Genomic DNA, 22420 nt, shown 5'->3' with positions numbered 1-22420 from the left:
CCTGGCCAAGTGTCAAATGCTTTGCTATCTGCGAGTTAAAATAAGAACTTGAAGCAAGCCTCCTTTTCCCAGTAGGGGCGAATGCTGTTCTTCCTTGGTCTCCCCTGATTGCAGTTTCTCAACCTAACTCTGTTTAGCTTGTGTGTAAGAAAAGCACCTCCTTGTCTGTATAGTCACCTGAAGTGGAATGAAGCATAAGGAAATTTAGTAGCTGTCATTGGTTTATCCAGGATGATTAGAGGTGCAGAAAGTTATTTTTGATTTGACTCTGTCCATTGGCCTCCGTATTCTTGTACAAGCATCCATCAGCTCACAGGTAACCACGTTTTGAAACGTTAGTGATAAATTGCTGGTCGGACATTGGTGGTGAAAGCAGACTCTGGCATCTTGGTTGCAGTCAACTCGGTTACAGAAGAGCATACCTCTTCCAGCCATGGTGCTGTGGTGACTGCCTTTTTTCTTCTACCATAAGTCGAAGCTGATAAAGTGCTGTCACGTATATTAGCATATTCTCTCAACCACCTTCTGAATTTGGTATTCTTACCCCATTGCACAGATGCAAAGACTGAGGCTTGTGAAGGTTCTCCAAACAGCTCTTGTTGGCTTGTTCCAGCCTCCTTTACTCTTTTTAAGTCATAGGGAAGGAAAGAAAACTAAAGAGTAAATTAATTAAAAAAAAAGAGAGAAAGGATAGAAGAGATGCAAGTGGAGACATTGAAAAATTGGAAGGTGCCACCAGCAGCAACCTTGGTGTTGGGCTCCTGGCTTAGAAGCTGGATGAGGTAGCAAAAGCCAGACCACTTCCTTCTCTCCCAGGACCAGACAGTTATCGTTTGAGAACATTTTTGTATTATGAAGTGTAGAGAAGAGCCTTACTGAACACAGGTTTTTTGTTCAGCCTCATTTTCTGCTTTGTTGTAACCGTGTCAGCTCACCGTGCCAGCTTTATGTGTTGATCATAGACTATACAAGTTAACGTTGATTGTGGCCGACGTTATGCCAAACAGTTAACATCTGTAACCTCATTATTCACATTGATCAGAGGGGTCAAGTCATTGTTCCCAGTCACAGAAGAGAATGTTAAGACACAGATTGATTTGCTCAGAGTCTTCCAATCAGGACAGAACCATCCCCACCAGCTCATGCCATTAGCTACCATTACCAACGAGACAAAGATTTTCCCAAGAGGAACAGTTTCCTGCCCTTTCAATGCTGGTTTTTCGTTTTTATTTAATTGGAGTATAGTTGCTTTACAGTGAATGTCAGTTTGTTTTTAATGTGTTGAGACTTTCCAAACAATGTTGGACTTTTTTTTGTTGTTGGTCAGTGCTTTTCAAGGTGAAGGATTTTTTTTTTTTAATGTGGACCATTTTTTTTTTTGGTCTTTATTAAATTTGTTATAATATTGGGTTTTGTTTGTTTGTTTGTTTTACTGTTTTTATTTTTTGGCCACAAGGCATTTGGGATTTTAGCTCCCAGACCAGGGATGAAACCTGCACCCCCTAGGGGCATTGGAAGCTCAGTCTTAACCACTGGACCACCAAGGAAGTCCCAAGGTAAAGAAATTTGAAGTAGATAAAAAGCAGGAGTCAGGTTACTCTCCCAACATCTTTACGTTGTGTTGCAAGAAGTGTATGCCTATGAAGCCATGCTGAAACACAGATATTCTTGGTTTAGTAACTGTAGGTTTTTTTGGTTTTGTTTGTTTGTTTAGTGTGTAATGTCTTACTGCTCCTTCTTAAATCAAAAAAGTATCCATAATCAAGGCTTACATCTCTACTCTGGAATCTTGGCTCCAAATCAGTTCACACTACATAGCTTGATGGAGAACAGCACTGCTTCTGTTTTTTAATAGGGCTCTGAGCTTGATTTCCTTATATACTTAAAAGCAAATTTTATACACATTTCAGTGTATGGAGAGTCCGATGAGTAATGCATATTAGCTCGACCATGGGAAAGTAGCTCTGATTCAGAAATAGACTTTGCTTATGAAATTTAAGATTTTCTCAGTTAAGTCCCTGGAAATTTTTTTTGCTTTTTATTGAAATCTCAGAAAACATTGCCATCTGACTCGGATTATGCCAAAGCTTAAATTTCTACCTAGGCATGACATTTCCCTCCACCTCTTCCTGAAAACAACAGCTATTATATAAAATAGAATTATTTTTTTGGCCACACTATGCAGTTTGCCGGATCTCAGTTCCCTGATCAGGGATTAAACACAGGCCACGGCAGTGAAAGCCCAGAATCCTAACCACTAGGCCACAAGGGAACCCCCTAGAATATAATTTTATATATTAAAATTTATGTCATGCTTCAGTAGATTTCCTGGAGAGGATATGACTTTATGATGTTAGAAAGAAACAAGTTTAGGTTCTGAGATATATAAGCCATTGTTGATCAGGAAGAGCATATATTTTCCCCCTGTTTCTAGTACCTTTTCTGTTTCATAATTGGATGTAATCTGATGTTTCCTTCTGCTTTAACTTAGCTCCTGTAAAAACTTGTTTGAAGTGCTTGAAAATTGCTGTTTATATACTTTCTCACTGCCCATTTGCCAAAATATACTGTTTCACTGAGTCCTCCTTGTCTAAATTCTATTACCCATTTTCCTAACCTTCAGAGACCTGAGGTAGCAGTTCTCAAAGTGTGGTCTAGGGGCCCCAGGAAGTTCCCAGAACACTTTGTGGGGGACCTGTGAAGTCAGTTATTTAGAATAACACAAAAATAATTTGCATCTTTCATTATCTTATAAGTGCACTGTGCAGTCTTCTAGAGGTTAAATGGAACGTGAGCTTATATATTCTTTTGCTTTAAAATTTCTAATTTCTAATACAATAAATATAGATAAATATAACCCATGTAAACAAAGCACTTTGGGAATATTAAATAATTTTTAAGACCATAACAAAGTTCCAGACCAAAATCTTTGACAACTGCAGCTTTAAGGATGTCTGTCAGGCAAAAAAAGATTTTGATTTTACTGATTTCACAATATGAGTGTTCAATGAATAAGAATTGTGCTGCAAAAGCGTATTTTGCTCCAAAAAGGAGTTGGCAAGCTTTATTCCTCATTTCTGAATGTTCTCTATGAACAGAGAGGAACATCCTCATCCTGTTACTGTCATGAGATAATCTCATTGTTTGAGGCTCATTTTATTTCATTTCATTTATTTTGAGCTGTGGCATGCAGGATCTTAGTTCCCCAACTGGGGATCAAACCTGTGCCCCCTGCAGTGGAAGCACAGCCTTAACCACTGGACCACGAGGGAAGTCTCGATATCATTGATTGTTACTGAATCAGTAACAAATGCAAAAACAGTCTAATGTTAAGAAAGACTATTTAAAATTTATCAAGGTCATCCTCATAGCAGAAAAATAACCTTTTCAAATGGCTGCAGTATACATGCGGTATGGTTTTGGTCTTCCTACCAGCATTTCAAAGTGTATATTTCTCATTTAACACCATTTAGCAGTCATATAGGTTTCCCTCTTCCCACAAATTGCAGAGTAGAAATGCTCTAAATAACTAAAATTGGCTTACAGAAACAAAAGGAAAATATTGGTTTCATGCCTGGCTTGCACTTGAATGCCAGGCGAAAGAAATGCCATCTCTTCAGAGCTGACAGTGACTTTTTTCCATGTCTGCAGCCTTCACCTCACCCTATTGGGTAAATGATTGTGCTAAAAACCTAAGAATTCGTGCATTCAGTCATTCATTCAACACCTATTCAGGCCATTATTAACCAAGGGTTAAGCCTTGGATTGGAGAAAGCAATGGCACCCCACTCCAGTACTCTTGCCTGGAAAATCCCATGGATGGAGGAACCTGGTAGGCTGCAGTCCATGGGGTCACTAGGAGTCGGACACGACTGAGCGACTTCACTTTCACTTTTTACTTTAATGCACTGGAGAAGGAAATGGCAACCCACTCCAGTGTTCTTGCCTGGAGAATCCCAGGGATGGGGGAGCCTGGTGGGCTCCCATCTCTGGGGTCACACAGAGTCAGACACGACTGAGGCGACTTAGCGGCAGCAAGCCTTGGATGGAAGCTGGGACCTGGAGGGTTCAGGTCCTTTGGCTTTGTTGTTGTTTAGTTGCTTAGTCGTGTTTAAATCTTTTGTGACCCCAGGGACTGTACCCCGCCAGGGTCCTCTGTCCATGGGATTTCCCAGGCAAGAATACTAGAATGGGTTACCATTTCCTTCTCCAGGGGATCTTCCCAACCCAGGGATCAAATCCATGTCTCCTGCATTGACAGGTGGATTCTTTACCACTGAGCTACCTGGGAAGCCCCCCTTTGGCTTTGAGATCCACAGAAATGCTGCAAGTCTGAGTTTTCTATTAAATGTCAAGGACTTAAATTCTCTTAATTTAGAGTATTAAACTATTTTAGTTTCATTATGGTATCTTTATAGATTCTGTAAATCATAACTGGGTAGTACATAGTAAATACTCAGCTAAAGACTGTTGGATCTGTAAATACAAAGAACACCTCTCCCGTCTCTTCCCAACACGAGTCAGTAATTGACCAGCATTCCTTGTCACAGAACCTTAGTAACCTCAACATGACTACTGACATCCATTAGAGCCAGCATTCAAGATGAAAACCCATTTTCCACCTTGGTCTTCTCTAACCACCACTCTGGGCGCATGCAGGAATTGTGATGATCTAATCTTAGAGGCAGCTTTTAATTTAAAAGTGCTCAGAAATAATTTAGGACAGATTAGGTAGAATAGAAGTATTTATATGCAAGTTATTTGTCACTTAAAAATTTATCCAGTATTTCTTCAAGGAAAAAAAAGTATCAGGTTAACTAGAAGAAATGAAGTTGTTTTTGTAGTTCAGTTCAGTCGCTTAGTCGTGTCCAATTCTTTGCGACCCCATGGACTCCAGCATGCCAGGCTTACCTGTCTTTTGCCAGCTCCCGGAGCTTGCTCAAACTCATTTGTAAGTAATTAGAGTTTTGTCTTTGTACAGACAAGGAATGTAGTGAGCTTTCTCACTTCCAATGTCAAGTGTCCTGGTATCTGGACACTTCTTATACTTGATGCCTTAAGCTCTTTTAAGGATAAGCACTTGAACAAATAAATCCAGATGGGGCCTTGTCCCGACCTTTGAGAGTCTGTCATTCCTATTTGTTGTTTTTGTTCAGTCACTCAGTTGTGTCTGACTCTTTGCAACCCCATGGACTGCAGGACATCGCCAGGCTCCCCTGTCCTTCACAGTCTCCTGGAGTTTGTTCAAACTCATGTCCATTGAGTCGATGATGCCATCCAACCCTATGGCCTTATGTAAAAACTGTGACTTATGAGATGAAGGATTCAGATGCCTATTATGATCACCTTTTAATTGACCAGCATTGGTCAATTAATGACGAGCAAGACCAAGGCCAGTACTTGGCAACTAGCCATTCGTTCTTGGTAACTAAAATGCCTGCCTTCCCATGGTGACTGTTATGATTGACTTTTCTTTCATTTTTGTTGCTCATGAGAACAAAATAGCTACATCTTATTCATGGGCTATTGGACAAAATGAGTTTCTCAGCCATTCTCAACTGTGTTTTCAAAATGTCAAACATGATATTCCAGAACACATGCTGGGATTGTTTTGCCCTGTTATGTACGCCAGCAGTCCCCAACCTTTTGTTCCTAGGGACTAGTCTCATGGAAGATAATTTTTCCACAGACAGGGGTAGGGGGCAGGTGGTTTCAGGATGATTCGAGTACATTATATTTATTGTGCAGTTTATTTCTATTATTATTACATCAGCTGTACCTCAGATCATCAGGCATTAGATCTCAGAGGTTGGGAATCCCTGGTGTAGGCTGTTAAATTTCTTGGCATGGGTATATAGGTGAATTTATAGCGTTCCCATTGGTTTCGTTTGGGTCATAGGGAATACTAACCGAAGACCTGGTACACAAAGATAGGATAGAACACATTGTGTAGCTTATGTGCTTAACTAGTACATCTCACAGAGAAGGCAATGGCACCCCACTCCAGTACTCTTGCCTGGAAAGTCCCATGGACGGAGGAGCCTGGTAGGCTGAAGTCCATGGGGCCGCTAAGAGTCGGACACGACTGAGCGACTTCACTTTCACTTTTCACTTTAATGCACTGGAGAAGGAAATGGCAGCCCACTCCAATGTTCTTGCCTGGAGAATCTCAGGGACGGGGCAGCCTGGTGGGCTGCCGTCTATGGGGTCACACAGAGTCGGACACGACTGTGGTGACTTAGCAGCAGCAGCAGCAGCAGCAGCAGTACATCTCAAGCTTTCTGTGTATACAAATCACCAGGGGATTTTGTGAAATTGCTCATTCTGACTTGGTACATCTGGGGCAGGCCCAAGAATCTGCATTTCTAACAAGCTCCCATGAGATGATGGTAATGTTGGTCTGGGGACCACACTGGCTCCAAGTTTGTTTAGTCCTCTTATTTAAACCTCCCCATTGGTTTTGTGTTCACTCCAACAGGCTACAAAAACTTCAGGCTTGAGGCCAATGGAACCAAGAGATATCAAAGCTGTTCAAGAACTCACCAACACATACCTGAAGCAGTTTCATCTAGCCCCGGTGATGGATGAAGAGGAAGTAGCCCACTGGTTCCTCCCTCAGGAGCACATCATTGACACTTTTGTAGTGGAGGTAAAGATAAGGTGATAAGATAGTACAGAAAAGTATGAAAATACTATGCGACTGAGTCCATTTCCCAGAAAGACCCTAGAGTGGCTATCTCCTTCCTCTGTGTCCATGACTCACTGCTTCTATACCAAGCTTCTGCTCACTCTGTTAGAACAAGCTGTGCTTACAGTTTTCATTCCTGGCACAAGAGCACACTTTTACTACTTAATAATGGGAAATCAGGATACTGCTCTGATGTTGCCTGTGTGATTGCTTCCCTCGGTTTTGAAAAGGACAGTTTGGATGACCTCATCAGAGATGAATGGTGTCTCAAAGTTTAATACTGTTTTGCTTTTGCAAAACTGGTTGGAATTGAACTGCCTTTGTTCAAGATGGCATAATTCAATCACTTCATTCAACCTTGTCTTGATTTGTAAAAGGTTTTCTATAGGCTGAATACGAATACTTTGTACTGTGGTCCATTTCTGCGTTCTCCATTCTGTTCCATTGATCTCTGTGTCTATTCCCCTACAGATATCACGCTGTCTTAATTAATCTGTAGCTCTGTAGTAAGGCTTGATATCAGGTAGAGTGATTCCTCCCATTTCATTTTTCTTTGTCAAGATTGTTTTAGCTAATGTAGTTCCTTTGCCTTTGCATATAAATTTTAGAATAAGCTTGTCTTAATTTACAAAAGACCTTGCTGGGATTGTGATAATAATTGCATGATATTCAGCAGGATTGCATTAATTTAGGGAGAATTAACATGTCTTCCAATCCATGAACATGGTATGTCTCCATTTATTTAGGTCTTTTAAATTTTATTTTGTCAGCGGTCTTTAATTTTCAGCATCTAGATCCTATACATTTTTTAAAGTTTCGTTTTCCACATATTCCTTGTTAGTATGTAGAAATGTGATTGGTTTTTCTGTGATGCTCCTGTATCCTGCAACCTTGCTGAAATCACATATTAGTTCCAGGAGTTTATTTGGAAATTTCTTGGGATTTTTACATGGATAATTTTGTCATCTGCAAATAGAGTCAGTTTTGCTTCTTCCCTTCCCATCTGTATGCTTTTTCTTTCTTTCTCTTGCCTTATTGCAGGGGCTAGATCTTCTGGTACTTCATTGCATAAGAGTGGTGAAGGCTGACATCCTTGCCTTGTTCCTGATATTAGGGGAAGAGCATTTGGTCTAACCCCATGACTTACACCATTATGTTAGCGGTCAGTTTTTCATGGATGCTCCTTATCAATTTGAGAAAATTTCCAACTTGCTGAGAGTTCTCATCATAAACGGATGTTGGATTTTGTCCAGTGCCTTTTCTGCTTCAGTTGATATAATCATACGGTTTTTCTTCTTTAGTCTGTTGATATGGTACATTTATTTACTTATTTTCAAATATTTGACCACCTCACATACCTAGGAAAATTATTCTCTTGGTTATGGTGTATAATTCTTTTTGTACATTATTGGATTTGGAGTGCTAATATTTCATTGAGTATTTCCTGAGTTCATGAGAGATACTGATATGCAGTTTCTTTTTTTTTTTTTTACTGTCTCTGGTTTCTGTATTAGGAAACCACTGACTCATAAGAGGAGTTGGGAAGTGTGACCTCCTCTTCTATTTTCTAGAAGAAATTGTATAGAATTCGTGTTAGTTCCTTAAATGTTTGCTAGAATTCTCCAGTTGAACCCATCTAACCTTAGAAAATTCCTTCTCATTGTCTATTAGTACAGGCAGACCTCATCTTATCACTCTTTGTTTTATTATACTAGTCAGATAGTGCATTTTTAACAAATTAACAGCTTATGGTAACCCTGTTGGTGCCATTTTTTTCCAACAGCATTTGCTCACTTTGTCTCTCCGTGTCACATTTTGGTAATTCTTTGAATATTTCAAACTTTTTCATTATGATCATATGTGTTATGGTGATTTTTGATGTTACTGCTTCAAAGTTCTAAATGATGATTAGCATTTTATAGTGATAAGGTATTTTAAAATTATGTATATTCTTTTCTAGACTTAATGCTGTAGCACACTAATAGACTATAGTATAGTGCAAACAAACTTGCATATAAACTGGGAAAACAAAAAAACTCATGTGACTCACTTTATTGCAATATTTGCTTTATCGAGGGTGTCTGGAACCAAACACGCAATATTCCCAGGGTATGCCTGTATATCATGTTTACATGATATATCTGTTTCAGTCCTTTTACTTCTAAGCCATCTGTGTCATTGATTTTGAAGTGATGTTTGGGCCATGTTTCCTTATGTATTCTGCAGAATTTCTCCTGATTGGTATATTTTGACTATTTACACCTGATGATAATTGATACATTAGAGCTTAAGTCTTCCATATTATATTTTCTGTTTGTTTCTTCTGGCTCTTGCCCCTCTCTTTTTCCTTGCCTTCCTATCCTTGACCATTTTTTGATCTGTCTTTATTTATTTATAGTGCATTTGAGTATATTTGTATAGGTCTTATCTGAGTATGGGGCTTCCCAGGTGGCGCAGTGGTAAAAAATCTGCCTGCTGATGCAGGAGACACAAGAGATGCGGGTTAGGTCCCTGTATTGGGGCAGGAAATGGCAACCCACTCTAGTACTCTTGCCTGGAAAATTCCATGGACGGAGGAGCCTGGTAGGCTATGGTCCATGGGGTCCCAAAGAGTTGGACACAACTGAGTGACTTCACTCTAGTATTCCTGCCTGGAAAATTCCACAGAGGAGCCTGGTGGGCTACATCCATGGGGTCACAAAGAGTGCTTGTGCTTGAACACAAGCAAGCAAGATTTGAGTATTATAGTATATGGATATAAATTATCAGTTCTCTGGTATCCACATTGCACCACTTTAAGTGATTTTACTTCCATTTAGGTCTCTTTACTGTCTCAAAGTTTAAATATCACCATCTTGAGTATCTTGAGATTTCCTTTCTATTTGAAGGATGTTATTTGGCCAGTGTTAAAGGTATGTCTGCTGGCAACGAATTCTTCTAGTTTTCATTTGTCTGAGAATGTCTTATTTGCCCTTCTTTCCTGAAAGAAGCTTTACCAGATACAGAATTCACAATTGATGGTTCTTTTCATTCAGCTCTTGAGCCACTTGCTTCTGGCCTCTGTGGTTTCAGGTGAGCAGACCATTTTCATTTGAATTAGTATTTCCTTGTAGGTAATGAGTTGTTTTTCTGTGGCTACTTTTAAGATCTCTGTCTTTAACTTTGGGAAATTTTATTATGATGTGCATTTCTTTTTGTTATCCTCTTAGAGTTCACTTGGCTTCTTGAATCTCTTCTTAAATCTCTGCCACCTCTGGGAAGCTTCCAGTCATTGTCTCTTTCAGCCCATTTTCTTCTTTCCCTCTGAGTCTCCAGTGATATGAATGGTGAATCTTTCATTGCTGCTTCACAGATCCCTGAGGCTTAATTTTTTTTTTCCAGTCTGTTTTCTCTCTCTTATTTCAGATTGGGTAAATTCTACTGGATTCTTCAAGTTCAGTGATTCTATCATGTCATCTCCACTCTGCTACTGAGCCCATTCAGTGATTTTTTTTCTCTCTTAATTTCTGCTATGGTATTTTAAAATCCTTAACAAAATAGAAAATCTAGGCCTTTAAGTCATCTCTAATATTTGAGCTGCTAATACAGCACATCAGTTTAGCTTAACATCTTTAATTCTTAATGTCTGAAAAAAAGGATTATTGAATCAGAAGCACTCAAAAAGTGAATAAATCCGTCCCTCTGGAAATTTCTGCTAAAACAAATACTAGCAATGACGTATGTGGTCTAGCCTCTGCACCTGTATAATTCAAATATAGCTTGAATTCTTTGCAGACTGGCATAGTAACCACATATATACCTAGTTACCACAGCTAACTGAAACAACCCAAACAATATTGACTAATTTCTTGTATTTCTTGTACCAGTGATGGTGAAACAAACACCATCTTTTTTGCATCCCTTTTGATATTTGATAGCTTCAGATTTTCTCAGTCATTTACATACGTATACTTTGGTGCAGAACCAATGCCTTTTACAAGCTTCGAAAAAAAACAACTCCCAAACTCTATCCCACTTCATTTCAAGCTGATAAAATTCCTGCCTTGTGCCAAGAAGATGTTAGGTATTACACAGTATCCTTTAGTTGGAAAAGGTAGTATCCTGATCCTTAATGATCTTATTCTTGCAAAAACAGTGAATTGACTTTTATCACTGTCCCTATAAGTCTGTAGTCACTAGTCAACCAAAGAGAAGCATTCCTTCTTAAGAACTTACTGCCAGGCACCAGTGAGCACTTAGGCTGAGGCACAGCTCCACGCTCTTCCCTGGCCACTGCCCAGCACACAGTGGGGCTCCACATCAGACCTGGAGGATGGAGCAGGAGCAGTTGTTCTCCATTCTGATGGAAAGCCATGGTGCAAGTCAGAGATTACAAAGTGAGCTGAAGTGCCTGGATGACACTTGTTCGAGGAGATGTTTATCTGACGTTACCTTTGTTCTTTAGAACTCCAGTGGTAAACTAACTGACTTCCTGAGCTTCTACACACTCCCCTCCACAGTCATGCACCACCCGGCTCACAAGAGCCTCAAAGCCGCCTACTCCTTCTACAACATCCACACGGAGACGCCCCTGCTGGACCTCATGAGCGACGCGCTCATCATCGCCAAGCTGGTAGGTGACTCACTCCTGGCTGTGCTGTGTGTGCGTCTCCAGATATGTATGTCAAATTATATAAGTGTCTTGTATTTTCTTCCACACAGGAGAATTCATTTGAGATATTTTACTGTTGACCATCAGTCAAAAGAAGAATTTTGATAAGAGGTTTTTTAAAAAAAACTTTAGTGACTGTTTTCATTATCAGCTCTATTGTAACTTAACCAAAAAGACATTTTGTACAAATCAGAAACTTTTAACCCTTATATGAAAGTACATGGGACTTCCCTGGTGGTCTAGTGGTTAAGACTTAGCCTTCTAGAGCAGAGGATGCAAGTTTGATCCCTGGTCAGGGAGCTAAAATCCCCCATGCCTTGCGGCCAAAAACCCAAAACATAAAACAGAAGCAATATTTTAACAAATTCAATAAAGACTTTTAAAAGGTGGTCCATATAAATCTTTAAAAAAAATAAAAAACATAAAATTCATAATATAAGGAATATAAGAAAATCACATGATCATGTTATACAGGTATATACTTTGGAGATACTGTGGGTTCAGTTCCAGATGGTTCCAGATCACTGCAATAAAGCAAGTATTGTCATAAAGTGAGCCACATGAATTTTTGGTGTCCTAGTGCATATAAAAAAAAAATTCAAAAGTTATCTTCACGCGATAGTGTGGTCTGTTAAGTGTGTGGTAGTAACTAAATAACTTAGAGATCTTAATTTTAAATATTTTATTCCTGAAAAAAACATGCTATCCATCATCTGAGCCTGCAGTCAGTGATATTCTTAACATCAGAGACCACAGATCACTGTAACAACTATAATAATAATGAAAGAGTTTGAAGTATTACAAGAATTACCAGAACGGAACAGAGACATGAAGTGAGCAGATGCAGTTGGAAAAATGACCCTGACAGACTTGCTCAATGTGGGGTGGCCACAGACCATCAATTTGTAAAAAACACAGAATCTGTGACATGCAATAAAATGAGACCTGCCTGTATGGGGAAAATGTGAATGTTGTGTTACAGTGAATAACTGGCAACAGCAAGTTTTTTTATTTAGTCTGTGAATTTTGAAATTAAGTTTAATTAATAAAATTATTAAGAGAATTTAAAACGAAAAGAATTAAATTCAAAATGTGCCTTAATGGATTTGCATTATTTTTTACTTCCTCAGTATAGTAGTTAGGATGATTGTTAAATTCATGCTACAAATAAAACATTTTCTTTTAAAAGTTAACAGAAATCAGCTGATGTAAGTGTTTTGATACAAGTACTGAATGAGATAATATTGCCTATGAGAAATCGGGAGCTACACATCAAAAGTGTTTTCCTTGTATCCTTCTAGTATTTGATCATTGGAAACATTTTTTTTTAATCTATTAGAAGCAGACCCCAAAATCAGCATTTGCCTTTCTTTGATCTTGTAGCTCATTTTCAACTACCTCCCCACAAAAGGCCAGTAATAAATTATTTAAAGTAAAACCCCTGAGAAACAGAAATGCAGGTACTTCATCTGTGTCACATTTTGCATAGTATTAACTAGTATTTTTTAATTCTGTTTTTACTATAAAAATGTTACTAAATTTATTTCCCAGTATTAGCCCAAGACAAATACACAATTTCAAGTCTTTCCAGGTTTGGTTTCTTGGCTGTAGGTTTAGGTAAGTCAGAACTTACGAAGGCCGGTTACTCACAGTTCTGGTGTTGGGGCCATCTAGACAACTGTTGCCTTCAAAAACTGGGGCAAAATATTTCTTGAAACCTTAATATTTTTTGTCACTGTTAGCCATCAGACTGTATTTTTTGATTCAGCATTTCTAGATAATCTTGTTGATTCCATCATATTCACTACTTGCTGGTTTAATAGGATAGTTGTGAACTGATTTATTAATGCATAGCATATACTGCAGACATTAAACCTCGTTATAAATGCATATTCAATTCAGGCTACTAGTAGGAGAATGAAATGTTGTACTGAAATACATCATATACAAAATACTTCAAACCTTTAATACTTTAACATTTTTTTTAAAATTTCACATTGACAGAAAGGATTTGATGTATTCAATGCACTAGATTTGATGGAAAATAAGACATTCTTGGAAAAACTCAAGTTTGGCATAGGCGATGGCAATTTACAGTATTACTTGTACAACTGGAGGTGTCCGGGGACAGAGTCTGAAAAGGTGAGTGAAGTTGATGAGTCTTTGTAGACTTGATAAACTTAACCTGCAGAACCCCATACTTGCTTCTTGTCAGAGTGTTGAGAGGTTTTTAGTTTTTTTCTTTTTAGTAGCTTTTTAAAAATATATATCTGTGGGACTTCCCTAGCAGTCCAGTGGTTAAGGCTCTGCACTTCCACACCAAAAGGCAGAGGTTCAATCCTTGGTCAGGGAACTAAGATCCCACATGCCACATGGCAAAAAAAAAAAATTAAATAATAAAAAATAAAAGAATAAAATAAAAATATACATATGTTGTACTACATTGATTTCATTTTTCTCACTTGTGTTTATTGTTCCATCTCTTCCCTCCCTTTAGGTTGGACTCGTATTACAGTAGATGGATATTTCTATTGATATTTCTAGAACTCTGACATCATCATTCGTTAATACCCTAAAGATTCCTGGAACTGCCATTCCAAAGAAGAGTAAAAGCACAACTAAAGTGACATCGAAGTGTCAGTAACAGAAGAGATGGAAAAGCATCCATTTGTGACCACACCTGTAGAACACATTTCTAGCTGACATTAACATCCATCCTTTTTTTCCACTGTTGACCCGTTTATAGGAGGGATGCAGAGGGTACAGAGCACATTCCTCTGGTTCTCAACCTTCTGGCTGTCTCCTGATGAAGAGGAAGGGGTTTCTTCCTCTCTCTAGAAAAGGGACTGCTTTTCTATGAACTGAACCGAAGTCACAGAATTGTGTAAGAAAATCTTGGCCACTGTGTGGAGATAAACTGCTGCATTTCTGTCTATGAAGTGATGGTCTGCAGATCCACGCGGCAGATGAGGGAGCCGCTCAGAAGGTGTTTACTTCCATCACCATACGCGATCTCATCGGAACCAGCACTTGTGTAACTCGGTGACACGCCATGGGTGTGAAAGTGAAGAGCAACATAAAAATGTCCTGGGCTCTTATTTCTCAAGAAGCAAAGTTGCCAAATCAGTAAACACACAAATTGTACTTTGATCTCCAGCAGGACGATGGATTGGTTCCAAAGCAAGGTTTGGGGCAGACATGAAGTGTGCTCTCTGAAGAGTGTACACCCCTGCCAAAGTAGACTTCTGCTCCTGCACAGATTCTCATTCTTCTCGGCAACAGCCAGGATATGTGAGGAAAAGGACATCAAAGCCCGCAAGTCAGAAGACATGCCCAGAGGAGTTCATCAGTGCCATCAGGACACTGAGAGTTTGAATGTTTTTTATTACTTATGCAGAATTGCACATATTCCTCTATGCTGACTCTAACTTACCGTGAAAGCTGGCCCGCCCTAGGAAGATGTCTTATTTGTAAATAAGTCTCATAGTTTTGTTACTGATGGTGTTTTTATCTAGGATTTGAAAAACTTCTCAGTGTGCATAAATACGTATATATATTGCCAACAGTCCAAGGGGAAAAGATGGTGGATGAGGCCACCTCAACTGGCCTTGAGTCAAATTCCACAAAGTAGATACTTCCTGCCTTTACGTACCAGTGCCTCGGCCGTTCGGTCCATAAACATCCAGTTCCCTTAGACAACAGGATGGCCTTCCTTCATGTTATACGTGGTCAAAGGAAACAATCATACCTTATACCAGGCAGGAGCCGGCAACCTGTGGCCCGTGAACTAAACTCAGCCCATCGCCTTCTTCTGTACAGCCCAGGAGCTAAGAGTGGTGTTTATATTTTTTTGAATGGTTGAGGAGAAAAAAAAAGACAAAAGAATAACATTTTGTGACTCAAAAATTACAGGAAATTCAGATGTCAGCATCCATAAATAAAGTGTTGTGGGAACATGGCCATGGTCATTCATTTGTGTTGCCTGTGTGTGACTGCCTTACTCTACAAAATACAGAGTTAAGAACTGTTCTGACAGAGACTATGAACCCAAAGGCCTAACACATTTACAGCCTGGCCCTTTACAGAAACAAATTCTGTTGCCCCTGATTTCCCCTAAGGAGCTGAGAGCAAATTTCCCAAGCTTCTGCTCATCTGGAAGGCCAGCTCACAGCTGTGATGCCCTGGGACCTCCACTAGGGGGTGCGCGTGGGCCCCCTAAGTCCTTCCTAATTGAGGACAAGTGCTGTTTTCCTTCTAGAAGGCACAAGGTTAGATTTCTCATATACGATGACTCAAAGCCAACTGCACTACCATTTTTTTCCTAACAGGAGCAGGATGGCTTCAGAAGCAAAAGTGAACCAATTCACTGAAATACGAGAATTAAGTAAAGGAGATTTTTAACCTAATCTGCAGAAGAGGTTCCAGTTGAGAATCATGTCCCAGTCATTTTTATGGCAGTCTCATACGAAGTAGGTTTTCAAAAAATCGCTTGATTGCCACTCATAAATTTTGCACAGGCTCACCTCATGATGGAACTGTGGCAGTTACTCTCTTCACTTACATAGTTGTTGTTATAGGGTTCGTATTCTTTTACTCATTTTAAATTCAGTATTTAATAGATGACTAGCACATCCATCTCTTTATAATGTAAACATGTTACCAATGAGCATTTTAAAATAGAAAATCAGTAAAACAGCTCATATTTATAAAATAGCTGTTATTATAGAACCAAATTTCGATGTATAGAGTCATAGATTCAAGAAACCACACTATCCCGTGTCCTTTGTCAGCAATGGAAATGCTCTAGTCCATGACATCCTTGCCCCCCAACCTTTTTGGTCAAGATGACATTCAGTAGATTTAAGAAATAGGTGGCATAATCTACAGATCAACCAGAATTTAGGCTAAAAATAAACTTTAACCCCATTCCTTCCCTGTAAATTACAGAAAATACCTTTTCCAAACAACAACACTATAAATAGCGATGCTTTCACTCAGAGCATCAATTATGCTCCACACACTAACACAAATGACCCTGTCACGACAGACCCACATCGGAGCATACAGCCTCCTCCGTTTACTTTTCTATTCTCTTCCTGCCTCGTTTCACCTTTTTCCATCATACTTTTTATACATGTTAAAGTTCCAAGGGGAGAAAATAATAATAAAATTCCAAGGAAGTAAGTTAACCAAATAAAGTGGTGAATTCTAGTCAAAATAGCTTACCTGGCATTTTCTATGTTTAGCCTTTCTCCCAAGCCCATACCTACCTACAAAGAAAGGCAAACTGACAGTAAAAATTAATACGTATTACTTCTGAGAACAGCGTATTGCTTGGCATTTAGTATCTCTCCCCTACACGGATGGTGCACCTGCAGTCTAGCCTCATCTCCCCCACCACCCCACCCCACAACTGGAACCGTGTTTGTGTGGCAGGTTTTCCAAGTTTGGATGGAAAGATGTTCAGTGTTGCAGGATACAGATGTTCTTGTTCACAAGCGCTATACCAGCCTTTTAAAAAGTGAATTTATGCCAGCCTGGACCTTCATTTCAATAAAGCTTCATTTTGATATTCACACTTCTGAACAGTCTCTGCACTTGGTGTTTCTAAGCTTCAGCATATCTGTATTCTACAGTCACAGAAAATCTTACACATGTGAAAGGAATGACACTAAATAGTCCCAAGAATATATGTAAAAGTCATTTTATTCATTTCTAGGCTTCTTAACAAGGTGTTTTTTACAACTGTATCAAGTGACAGGCTTATGCAAGATTACTTTGAAGCTGTTCTCTTACTTTTGGGTGGTTTCCTTATCTTATTGGGGTTTGGAATCAGTTTTTTTATCTTCAGAGGTTGTAACACTACAGGCTGCTGACCCTCAGCAAGCTTTCTCTTGGGTTTAGAGAGGTCTTCAAAGGAAGTGTCCAGAATCTCTTCATCTTGGCTTTCCAAAGATTCTGCCTGCAGGTTCTCCCTGGGGTCTTCGAGTGCATCCTGGAGCCATGCCACATTCAGACGGGGGACTCTGGGGAGGATGGCCCTCAGTTCCTCCCCAAAGGCAGTAGTGTTCCTCTTGAACCCCAAGGCCAGGACGCATTTTAAGCCCAGGACAGGTGCGAGCCTCTCACTGAGCCGGGGAACCTGGCAGGCGGGGACGCCTCTGCTGACACTCAGCTGCACCAGGTGTGAGGTCACGATGGCTGGCTTGGCAGACTTGCACGCCAAGGCCAAGAGCAGCTCGTTCCTCTCTAGTGCTCTGGTGACCTCGTTGATGCCGATAGCAAGCTGCTTCCTGACATCAACCGGGGTCCACCCTGACGCCTGGGCATCACCTTTGGGCTTTTCTTTCTTCAGATCCTCACCAGTGTCCACGTCTATGCTGCTCATGTCTCCACTTTGTTTTTTCAAAGGGGGCTGCTTTTTCTTTCTTTTCCTATCCTCAATCTTCTGAAGCCCGAGAGACTGAATTCTGTCCTCCAGGGTCTGCAGTATGAAGTGCATGTCCTCCCTATCCAGGACGCCCCAGCAGATGCTGTACGGGTTGTTCAGTGACGTCTTCACAGGTAGAGGTCTCGTCTTCCGCACGGAGCCCCTCCCTGGTGCCTGTGGGGCTGCAGCCATACTGAAAAATCCTTCACAGGGGAGCAAAATGGCAAAGGAAAATTCGTGTTAACTAGACATGCGTGTCTTAAGGATATCTTGGTTGTGCTCTTTCTGATTTTTGAAAGGCTAGAGCAAGCCTACTTACATAGGACATGTATATACTTACATATATATATGTATATATGTACATAATTATATATATATATGTATATATGTGACCATACACCTAATCTCTCTTTTAAGTCATTTATTTTCCCCATTTTTTCCTATGACTTAGTCTTCATTCATATACAGGCAACTTATGAATGTTTTGCCTTATTGCAATCCCAGTGAAATTCTATGTTTGCTTTATTGAAAATGTTCCAATTTTACTACTTGTCGTAATTATTTATCTTCTTCAGGACCTCTGTTATTAGTCTGATAGATTTCTGACCATTTCCTAGATTGCTTTCCACTTAGGCTTCTATTTATCCATTCAGCAAATACTGAGCACCTCTACTCCGAGACATAGGCACTGGGGTTCAGCCTTGAACAAGTTCCCATGACCACCTCTTTGAGTCCCCACATCCCTCTGCCCTCAGTACAGAATCTCTGAGGGCCCTGGAAGCCTCTGCCATTAACCAGGTGTGATTTTTAAAGAACTGGGACCATAATATATGCACATGACTGAAAATCTGAATGATTCATTCTGTGCCCTTTTGCGAGTCCTCCTCCCCTCCCTGGACCCTAAGTTCTTTGTCCTTCATAAAACACGGATACACAGATTCCCCCTTCCTCTGGTAAGTCCAAGCAGGCTGTTCCTCTGGCTGACAGTGTGATGAAAACAACGGGAATTTTGTAATGCAATTTAAAGATACTAATCTGTTAAGGCAAAACAGAGGGATGATTGCTAGCAAAATGTTATAGATCACTGTTCTCAGGAGCATCTCCTGATAATCCCATCCGGAGGCAACTGCACGTTCCTCTCTTCTGTATTCTTCCTCACTTCCTGGGCTCACCTGGGAACCATAGGGACCCATGTTGCAAAACTGAAAGAAGGTAAATGAGCCAGAGAAGTCTGGAGTTTGGGACTGTCCCTGTTTTCAGGTAACCAGATTTTCTCATTCCAGATTTCTCCTCATGTGAGGTCATTCATCCCACAGATGACCCCCACCCACAAGTGGCCCAGGCAAGATTAAGGATAAATTCCCCTCCAATAAATACCTTAAGAGCCTGGCTGCCAATGTTGAGGAGGAAGTCAGAACAAGTAAGGCACTTTCTCCAAGAAATATTTGATTCTCACAAAAGTCCATTAGTGGGGGAAGCAACAGACTCAGGTTAAATACCCTGCCAGTCACAGCTGGTTTCCCAAATCCAAATTCTATGCTCTTTCAATCCTGGCTGCATCTCAAAAATAAGCTGTGACTTTTTAAAGTATATAGATGGTTGGTCCTTACCCTAGGTCTACTGAATCGAAATCCCTGAGAATACGGCAGGGCTCCTTTACTTGTCAAAAGGTTGCCCAGGTGACTCTGATACAGAACTGGGATTGGGAACCATCCCTGAGACAGGGTCTCCTGACGTCTACTGGCCTCTGAAGTTCCTCCTACGTCACCTCACAGAAAACCAAAATTCAGCTCCCTGGAGTGAAAGCTACCTTGTTCCTGTCAGTACATGAACCGTGAACTTCCAAGATGTTCAAGCTAGGTTTAGAAAAGGCAGAGGAACCAGAGATCAAATTGCCAACATCCACTGGATCATCAAAAAAGCAAGAGAGTTCCAGAAAAATATCTACTGCTTTATTGACTATGCCAAAGCCTTTGACTGTGTGGATCACAACAAACTCTGGAAAATTCTTCAAGAGATGGGAATACCAGACAACCTGACCTGCCTCTTGAGAAATCTGTATGCAGGTCAGAAAGCAACAGTTAGAACTGGACATGGAATAACAGATTGGTTCCAAATAGGCAAAAGAGTACGTCAAGGCTGTATATTGTCATCCTGCTTATTTAACTTATATGCAGAGTACATCATGAGAAATGCTGGGCTGGATGAAGCCCAAGCTGGAATCAAGATTGTTGGGAAAAATATCAATAACCTCAGATATACAGATGACACCACCCTTATGGCAGAAAGCGAAGAACTAAAGAGCCTCTTGATGAAAGTGAAAGAGGAGAGTGAAAAAGTTGGCTTAAAACTCAACATTCAGAAAACTAAGATCATGGCATCCAGTCCCGTCACTTCATGGCAAATAGATGGGGAAACAGTGGAAACAGTGACAGACTTTATTTTTGGGGGCTCCAAAATTACTGCAGCCATGAAATTAAAAGATGCTTGCTCCTTGGAAGAAACGCTATGACCAACCTAGACAGCATATTAAAAAGCAGAGACATTACTTTGCCAACAAAGGTCTAGTCAAAGCTATGGTTTTTCCAGTAGTCACGTATGGATGTGAGAGCTGGACTATAAAGAAAGCTGAGCACTGAAGAATTGATGTTTTTGAACTGTGGTGTTACAGAAGACGTGAGAGTCCCTTGAACTGCAAGGAGATCCAACCAGTCAATCCTAAAGGAAATCAGTCCTGAATATTCATTGGAAGGACTGATTCTGAAGCTGAAACTCCAATACTTTGGCCACCTGATGCGAAGAACTGACTCATTGGAAAAGACCCTGATGTGGGGAAAGACTGAAGACAAAAGGAGAGGGGGATGACAGAGGATGAAATGGTTAGATGGCATCACTGACTCAATGGACACCAGTTTGAGTAAACTCCGGGAGTTGGTGATGGACAGGGAGGCCTGGCGAGCTACATGCAGTCCATGGGATCAAAAAGAGTCGGACATGACTGAGTGACTGAACTGAACTGAACTGAACTGTTCCTGTCAGTGGCGCCCACTGCCGGAGACTCGGTGTCTGCCTCCTAAACTTCCTTCCCGAGCAGACCTGCGCATGCCAGTCATAGGAGTCGGCTCCTCCCCTCCAGCTCTGCAAACTGGAGATTGCTCATCCAAATCCAGTGACGTGACTGGCAGAGGCTGGCACCAGGTTAAGGTGGTCAGGAAGAGGGAATTAGGTGACCATGGAGCAAATACGGTGACCTAACAGAGCTTTTGCTGCACACAAGCTACAGTTCAGGTGCCTCCACATTCAAACAACAGGGAGGGACATCCCCAGCGGTCCAGTGATTAAGACTTTGTGCTTTCACTGCAAGGGGCAAAGCTTTGATACCTGGCTGGGGAACTAAGATCCCACAAGCTGCATGACCAAAATCCCCCCAAACAACAGGAAGTTAGTACTTACAGTTAGAAGCTCTGGGCATTAGCTCCTCCTGTCTTCAGAATCTAGAGGGGGAGACCAGAGCCTGATAAGTAGAATCTCATGGGATATAATCCAGAACTAAAGTGGGAACAAGTAACAGCGTTGGAGGAGGAGAAAATTAGGAAGGGCCTGCTGAGGTGTCTCTGGAGGCTTCTGCCCCAAACATCAAGTGGAAACTTATTAAGGTGACATCCAAGGGTCCCCATCTCCCCATCAGCCTTTCTCCTTATGCCCCACCACGGAACCACTTACTATTTACCAAGGCCACCAGTCCGGCCTTCCATGGCCTTATACCCATTCCTTCTGCCTGGAAAATGAGTCCCACCCTCCGCACCCCCACCACCTGTCTTACTTAAACAAGTATTTGTGGACTATACGCAATGCACCAAGTCAGAAAGATTATGAATTACAAACAGCTACTGAACTCACTGGGCTTAATGTCTATGAGAGAGACTCATCAGCAAAGCATGTGATGCACTTCGAGGTCAGGGCCCTGAGGCCTGACAAAGTTGGGGTCAAGAAGGGCCTCGAGCAGGTGACCATATATTTATTTATTTGGCTGCACTGGGTCTTAGTTACAGCATATAGGATCTAGTTCTCTGAGCAGCATTACAACAGGGGTCTCATGCGTTGGGAGAACAGGAGTGTCAGCCACTGAACCACCTTGTAAGTCACCTTTTAACCCACATCTAAAGAATCCCCACCAAAAGGAGTACCTATTCGGGAAGGGCACCCCAGGGAACTGCATAAAGGAAATAATGTCAGTGTTGCTGGGGCATGGATGTTAGAGAGAGTAGAGAAATACTGGACCAGATGGTGAAGACTGCTGCAACCCTTACAGTGGGAGCGGCTGTTCAAAGCAGAGAAATGGCACAGCTAGAAAGACGTCATACAAAGATCTTGGTGGACTCGAGCCAGGAGGAATCTTTACCAAGACTGGAAGCAGCAAAGAGGACTCAGAAGAGTCCTGGGAAGACATGACAGTGACCTTCACTAGAGTTGCCGATGGACGGAAACACATGCTAGTTGAAACAGGAGGTACAATCCGCCCGACTTAGTGATCAACTGGGAGTGAAGCAGAGAGACGACTCAGGGAGGACTCTCGGTTTCCGGATCTGGTAACCGATCCCCGAGGTCATCTCTCTCTCGTCTGCCGTCTATGTAGTGCCGACCTACTATT

The 22420-nt window shown here is 40.9% G+C and overlaps 2 protein-coding genes across 4 annotated transcripts in view; one reads left to right on the top strand and one right to left on the bottom strand.

Moving 5' to 3' along the window:
* NMT2 (N-myristoyltransferase 2) overlaps nt 1–15298 on the top strand; it is a 60389-nt gene extending 45091 nt beyond the window's left edge. Inside the window, exons 9-12 of one of the 2 annotated variants that reach the window (XR_827063.1) lie at nt 6479–6649; nt 11188–11300; nt 13344–13481; nt 13837–15298. Coding sequence is in view for 1 of the 2 variants with exons in the window: in XM_010859967.1 (XP_010858269.1) it covers nt 6479–6649; nt 11133–11300; nt 13344–13481; nt 13837–13857 (498 nt within the window). In the remaining variant the exon portion in view is untranslated. Of the gene's footprint in view, nt 1–6478; nt 6650–11132; nt 11301–13343; nt 13482–13836 lie in introns of both variants that reach the window. The other variant, XM_010859967.1, reaches the window with a different exon arrangement.
* Nucleotides 15299–17027: 1729 nt separating this feature from the next.
* The window catches only part of RPP38 (ribonuclease P/MRP 38kDa subunit), a 6013-nt gene continuing 620 nt past the window's right edge, over nt 17028–22420 (bottom strand). For both annotated transcript variants that reach the window (XM_010859965.1, XM_010859966.1), the window contains exons 2-3: nt 21223–21263; nt 17028–17972 (exon numbers count right to left, since the gene is read on the bottom strand). In XM_010859965.1, the coding sequence (XP_010858267.1) occupies nt 17113–17961 (849 nt within the window). In that variant the 5' untranslated portion in view covers nt 17962–17972; nt 21223–21263 and the 3' untranslated portion in view covers nt 17028–17112. The remainder of the gene's footprint in view (nt 17973–21222; nt 21264–22420) is intronic.

Source organism: Bison bison, unplaced genomic scaffold, assembly GCF_000754665.1.
Source record: "Bison bison bison isolate TAMUID 2011002044 unplaced genomic scaffold, Bison_UMD1.0 scf7180017864461, whole genome shotgun sequence".
Classification (NCBI taxonomy): Eukaryota; Metazoa; Chordata; class Mammalia; order Artiodactyla; family Bovidae; genus Bison; species Bison bison.
This window is presented reverse-complemented; position numbering and strand designations above follow the sequence as displayed.